The following is a 7,115-nucleotide window of genomic DNA, read 5'->3' on the forward strand; positions in this document are numbered from 1 at the left end:
CCAAGATTAAAATTATAAAATATTATTGAGATGTGCTTTATTAACACGGATTACAATTTTGCAGGCGAGAACCACTTGGATTTCGCTAATTAAACGTTGATTACTTTTGAAGTTGTTATTTCGTGAACATATATTATAATAATGAGCTAGGCGAATAACCAAGGCATCATCTATTATTTGGTGTTACAGTATTTAGCAATTTTGACGAGAGTATAGCACCACATTTTGAAACATTGCTACTTAAAAGTGTACAATAAGCCCGGAAGCACCAGATATATGCTGAAAAATATTGATAATATGAATGCAGTTAAAAGAATCAAATCTTCAAAAACGACAAATTTATTCTTATTCGTTGAGAGATCGTTTTACATTTGGTTTAAAATTACACGGCATACATGCTGCTTTCTAACAAATTTCCACTGTAAGAAACCACATAAAAATTGTAACCAGAATATTAGAAAAGCCATGTAACGAGCAAATAATAAAATCTGAACATCAAATCACTTTCTTGATGAGGTAACGGGATACATAAATTTAACGTTTATGCTAAATCAGTGCTAATTTCAATATTACAACTTCTATACTTTACGTAGCATTTACTAGTAACTTTAATTTTTTTTAATAATGACTAAGCTGAATCGAGCCTTTATTCTACCGTTATATTAAAAACGTTTTTAATGTTGTTAAGAAACAAGTATTAATGTGGGCCATGAACCGTATGCAAGTATTAGAAGAACACCATGGTTCACGGTGTTAATACTCGGGGTGGATCGATCAATAATTTTTGTTCTAACCTTAATTTCAAAAAAATTGTGAATTCATAAGTAATGGTACATACGCAGGTCCGTAGTTGCAAACGACATTATAAGTGTACCATCCATTAGGATCCTTTTCGTCATCAATGGAACATGCACATCCGACATGAGTTGTAGTCGCCCAAACAAGCTATAAAGGAAAGAAAGTTGTATAACCTGGAAATATTGAAGAAAGACTTCGCCTTTTAACTTCTGTATTGTTCGGAATTCTATTAAAGAAAACCTTTCTAAAGGATTAAACACACATCCACTTGGGCAATGTCCTGGAATACAGACTGTAATTTTAGTTCTTTCTTTTCCAATACCGAAACTCTCGGGAAATCGAGACCAAAATGACAGAAAAAATTCAAACATTTGCTTCCGCTTTTTGTTTTTCTAAAAAGGAACTTGATGAAAATAAAACTTCTTACTTGAGTTAAATGTCCTGTCTTAGACGTGAATTTGAAAGGTTGTCGCTGCGAGTTTCTGTAATCCTTAATCTCATTGTACCAAGATTGAATGGCCTCCTCGTAATTACAAGAGGTCAGTTTAGCTGAATGCTAAACGAAAATTTTGTTATTTCGACAAGAAATTAATTAAATTGATCATAATTTAGAAAAAGGTAATAAGCCTTTTATGAAAAACGGGTGGATATGTAATTTTATAAAAAAAACATATTGTAACTGCCATATATTAAGATGCTTTTTAAAGCCCCCATATTTCTGACCATTATTATACGATAAAAAGTATAGAATAAAAATTATTTCTTCTTTATGTGAACCACTATAATAACGCTTGAAAATGTTGAATTCCACTTTTAAAATCTTGAAATAAAAATTTTGTGCACCTTTTATATTGTTTCATGAAATAAAATTTTCAACTTACAAATTTTTTGAAGAGATTTTGGCCAACAGATTTAAAACCCTTTACTGAAAGTGAATAAGAAACTTAGTTCTTCAACATATTTACCCCGCAAAGAAATTGGTAAAATTTTTAATTCGTGTTAAGCAAATCTCAATGTGGTGATAAAAAAGGTACATAAAAAACTTTCCTTTATACCTGAAGGTGAATTATGTTTGAATAAACAGTTGGCAGCCCAGTCTTGCGCCGCTTTCGACAGACCGTCGTTCCATTTCTGGAAAGAAACAATAATAGTACGTAGCCCATAGAGATAAATTAGAAAGGTTAATTGTTGTGGAGATTATTTTCGGCTTATCAGTAACTCGTTTCAATTTTAAGTTGATATAATTATTAAGTTATTAAAAAGTACTTTGAAACCAGCTCGAATCAAAATCTTAAATATATTTAGTGATAGGAGATAATATTTTCCTCTCAATTCACTAATTTCAACTCTAATTTGATATTGCTATAACATCATAATATAGCGCATTAATATCACGTCAAATCAAAACACACAAATATTTAGTGAATAATTCAAGCTTGCTTTTATAGTGAGGCTTATGCTTGAAGGTACACAATTTTAAAATGCATTTAAATCAGAACGTTTCAGGGGCCAAACACCTTGCTCCACTAGCACTCCACCAGCCTTCTGTCAGTCGCCCATTTGGAGCTTGATCATTAGCGTTGTATCTTTGTTTATAATTACAGATATTTCAAAGACCTGTCCTGTTTTATTTTCTATATGTGCGTTTAAATTGAAGTCCTGTTTTTGTTCCAGTATACATGGATTTTATATCCCGTATTTGGTTTTAATGAACATATGCATATAGCCCAGTTTTTTTACTAGTATACTAGTTTTTAATTCGAATATTCAAAGATTTTATAGCCCTATTTAGGGTTCAGGGTTACGAATGGGAAGTGCAATGATTTCACACGGTTTTTGGCCAAATAAATAAGATAAGGGTACATTAGATGAAATATTATCCATACCAGATTTCCGATATTTTTTGCTGGAGGCAGTTTACCATCTGGACCAACGGCATTTCCGCTGGCAACTGTAGCCCTGAGCGCGTTGTGTTTATTTAGGACGCTTTTTACATCCGATTTCGAAACTTCTTTAACGTTGCATTTTGAAAAAGCACGGTGAATCATCAAACATAGTGTACCAAATATTACTAACAATTTCATGAAATTCTTCATTTCTGAAAAACAAATTCTGTTGAACTCTAATACATTTTGTTCATTCGTATACATCGATATCAAAAAGCATTCAATTATGTGCATTTTCTAGCAAACTGCGTTTTTTAATATGGGTTCGTATTTGAATGTCGGGCAATAATGTTCCCAATAATAAAATATAGTCAATCACGAATGGTGCATTAAATGTTTGGAGAGGGTAGCTCATGCTATCTGCGATAATAATGTCTTAAACAGTAGGCGAAAAACACTGGGAATTCAGTATATTTTGGTTATAGAGTTGCTAATTCAAAGTTGTGAAAATAAGGTGGTTTATTTACCCTTACGTGAAAGAAATATTAGTTTATCAGAAAACCACGTTTTTGAATTCCATTGAAATGTTTACGGCGAGGTATTTCAAATTAATTTGCGTCTCTATTTTTACTGTAATTCTGTTAATGCTTATGTCAACGAAGGAATTTGTGGATTCTGGTTCTGGCCTAGTGATTACTCGCCTGGATTTCCCAACGCTAATACTTAGTTTAGGTCGATCAGCACTTAACATGAGTTGGCTATTATCGCTTTCTAGTCCAACGTATTGCTAGTGTGGATGGGATTTGACACTTTTCCCCAGCAGCCGTAATCGAGTGGACTGGTCGTTTGAGATATTTATGTAAACGAAGTGACAAGTGAGCAAGAGCGAAGAAAGGGAATTACACTGTTTATTTTTAAAAAGACCGAGCAAGTTTTGAATAGCAATATCGCTGAATTTGCTACCGTTTAAGGTAGGAAAATTGTAAACTTTTTAAACCACATTTTTATATGGTACAACTTTTACGGAGAATAAAGCTTACTGTTGTTCGATAATACATAAAGCACCAAGAGACAGCTTCTCCAAAATTTGGAAGGTGCCAATTTGGTGGTTTCATTTTCAACTTAGGCATGTGCCTATATTCATCTGCCGTCTGGGGCTGTTCAGAAATTATATACCGCAATAAGTTGACGTTTTTGGCAACTCCTACTCCTTGTTAACAGAAGTAACCAATGGTAAGACCCCCAAAACCTTAAAACGTCACCAATACTCAAACCTCCTTCAATTATTATAGAACCATAAACTTTAAAATTATTTAATAAAATCAAATTTAAGGTTCTGTTGTCTACATTAAGAAAAACCAATCACACTGTGCTAACTGAGAAAAGTCAGAACTAAATTGTGACAAACTTTAATTTATTGATTATTTAGCTTCTGGAATCAAGCTTTGATTATGTTACGTATAATTAAGGAGACCCTTTCCCACAACCGAATTCAGTACCGGTATAACAAACCCCCCTTTCGCGTTACGTTAAATGAGTCGGCGCTACTTAAGGCCCATCAAGTATTTTAGATGTACGCTCTCTTAATGACATAAAAAACGAAAAAACCTTGAGATTTCCTGTAAATTACGCACACACCCTGCAACTACTTAATCATGTGAGAAAGTGAAACATTTATTCCGTTGTTATAGGTCAACGAAAAATGCTTTTTAGCTAAAAATAATATTAGATAAGTAATAAGAGTAATTTTAATCGAAATAATTATTTCGTTTACGATTAATTTTACGATAAGTGCGTCACAAATAAACCAACTCATAATATTAATCTGTTCCTACAACATATAAATCGCAGTTATACTAAAAGGCTCGCGATCGCCAACACGATAATACCATTGAAAAAAAAATCATACCTTAACTTTCAGAGTTGCCTACAGAAGTAATATCTGCCACAGCTTGCTAGCTTCAATTATGTATGTAAAAAATTTCTGGAGTCGTAAAATTATCATTAAAGTGTCTTTTAGATTTAAAACGTATGAACACGCGAGTTTCTCGTGCCAAACCGAGAATTCTCCTATTGTATTGAAGTTTGATTATGTATTTAAAAAAATTCGGGTGTCGTAAAATTGTCATTTAGGTGTCATTTATATTAAAAACGTATCAACACGCGAGATTCTCGTGCCAAACCGAGAATTCTCCAATGGTATTGAAGTTTGATGTACGTATGGTTTATTCTTTCAATATGGAAGATATATCATTTCGGAACTTTTAACGCTTTGTTGTAAGTATAGTGGTCACTAATCACTCCATTCGCAAGGTCAGATTTAAGACACCAAATGTTTTATAACATGAAACTGTGCAAGCCTTCGAAAGCAGCCTTTGAAATTTAAATTTATCTAAATTGAAAGGGCAACTTTGAAGGCGAAATCCTTTGCAATTTGGTTTTATCTCGAAGTTTTATCTAGTTTGGAAGGAAACAAATTGTTTAGCTAGCCTAAACATTTTTTTCTTTAAAGAATTAACCCCAAATATGAGCGAATTTTCATAAAAGCAACTTTTAAAATCTTATGAAAGTCATAAAGGAAACATGGCTTGAGGTCTGTTTCTTATTTTTTGACATTTTAGACTATACATGAGGTGCACATATTTTCGTTTTGGGCTTTATAAATCTTAGTTTAAAGAGGCATGCAAAAGTCATTTTATGTAACATTTAGCCATCGTTGAATTATTTTTAATATTGTTATAATTGCAACACTTCTTAATTACTTTGCGGAGGTACGAGTTTATGTAAAACAGAGGTTCCTGAAGCTTAAAGTGGTAGTATCTGTTACTTAATATTTGTAGGATTTCGCATGAAACAGCTTTCCTTATAAACTCATCGCAGTGGACTTCACGGGGCAAAGTCTTAGAATGTAAGCGAAAAATTAATTTAATCTTGGGTGGAAAAGAATACATGCGTGCCGGACGGGAATCGAACCAGGCTTTTCATTTCATTTGTTTTCGAAAAAACTCGCATAAAAGCGAATCTAGTAAACGATGCAAGTACTTAAATAGAGCCCGGGATAATATCCCCATTGATGATCTCGCATTCCTACGAGGAGAGTTCATATTTGGGTTTTCCATCTTGTTTTATACTATTGTTGAAGTTTAATAGCAGCAGCGCTTCGCAGTGACGAACAAGAACTCGGGTAAACGATAAACTGGTTTAATTTATTTAAATAATAAGAGCAAGTTTCATGATTGAAAGCTTGTTAATTAGTGACACACTGATGCGGAATAAATTTAAAAACAAATATAAACATATAGCGGAGAGATAAAAGTAAAAAACACCTATCCGTGGGTTTTTTTCCCCCGCTGTGTTATTGAGCAATTTTCCAACATCTATACTTGATATCGTAGACCATCTATACATGATATCGTAGACTTCCTACGTAGTACCAATAACGTACTAAAATTACAGGCGCTAGCGTAATTCTCTGATTTTCCATTTTTATAACGAAAGCACTATTTCTTGTAAGCTAGTTCTTCGTTTAGTTTAGTCCGTTAGGTCAAATTCAATTTCTATCGCACCCTATGGACGTTCAGGGATTATTTACTGGTACAAACTTACCAGTACTATTCTTCTTTTCAGTTTATAACCGTAACCGTACGTTATTTCCTTACTGAACTATTCCTACGAGGAAAAATTATCTGCTTTGGAAACTCGATACCCAACCATATAAAATGAACTTTGAAATTCTGCCTCATATTTATGAATTCGTATTGACGTAACATCCTACGTTTCAACGGAATCTACATGGCGGTATGTAAAACGTTTGAGAGTCGAGACTGAATAAATAATACGGAGTTTAAGCAATTTGTAATTGAAACTTTGTTAGGCTTTGAGTTTTTGCTAGTACCGTTCAGGTATAGTGGCATCTACAGTATGCTCATTGTGGAAAGGTCACGTTTATTTTCCGTGCTCAACTGCTTTATATAATTTAGTGAAATAATAAAAATAAATTAATATCTCGGCGGTGACACCTTAAACCCATTATTAGCTTTATCGTACGACGTTGCTTTTAAATTATCTAAGTACTTATAAAATTACTTTACTTCAGCTTAGTACGATTAAAGCTTAATTTCGATATGCTTTCCAGGCGAGGCTGCGCCGGTTATTTACTTTCTAAAATAGCCAACGTTCAAAATAAATTTATCGAACTCGCTCACACTCATTTCCTGAAAAAATTGCTTTACGACCACTTATGCTTTTGAATCGTTAGAACTGTTTGTTGAAAGACGATAATTCTTATTTAGAAAAAAATATTTGTAATTTCAATAATTCCAACTTAACACAATCTCTAAAATTTCACATACCGTCATTGAAAACGAGGCGAAAAATTCTAAGAATAACATTTCATCTCCTTTGACGAGATTCCAAATGACTTGTACCGAG

At 33.2% G+C, this 7,115-nt stretch overlaps 1 protein-coding gene across 1 annotated transcript; it reads right to left on the reverse strand.

The window, feature by feature from the left end:
- Positions 1-323: 323 nt before the first annotated feature.
- Positions 324-6,353, reverse strand: LOC149937557 (venom allergen 5-like). Its single transcript, XM_090154192.1, has 7 exons — positions 6,291-6,353; positions 2,685-2,896; positions 1,854-1,929; positions 1,680-1,723; positions 1,226-1,354; positions 839-945; positions 324-419 (listed from the first exon to the last, which is right to left on the reverse strand). The coding sequence occupies exons 2-7, from the start codon at positions 2,892-2,894 to the stop codon at positions 383-385; spliced, it is 603 nt and encodes a 200-aa protein (XP_090010318.1). The 5' UTR covers positions 2,895-2,896; positions 6,291-6,353; the 3' UTR covers positions 324-382.
- Between the last annotated feature and the right edge of the window lie 762 nt (positions 6,354-7,115).

Source organism: Leiobunum rupestre, chromosome 7 (genome assembly GCF_980474605.1).
Source record: "Leiobunum rupestre chromosome 7, qqLeiRupe1.1.hap1, whole genome shotgun sequence".
NCBI classification, from domain to species: Eukaryota; Metazoa; Arthropoda; class Arachnida; order Opiliones; family Sclerosomatidae; genus Leiobunum; species Leiobunum rupestre.

Coding starts and splice junctions, on each gene's coding strand:
- LOC149937557 (XM_090154192.1), bottom strand. CDS start 2,894: ATGAAGAATTTCATGAAATTGTTAGTAATATTTGGTACACTATGTTTG. Junction 1,930..2,684: donor CAAAAAATATCGGAAATCTG/GTATGGATAATA, acceptor GTTTCTTTCCAG/AAATGGAACGACGGTCTGTC. Junction 1,724..1,853: donor CAAACATAATTCACCTTCAG/GTATAAAGGAAA, acceptor ATTCACTTTCAG/TAAAGGGTTTTAAATCTGTT.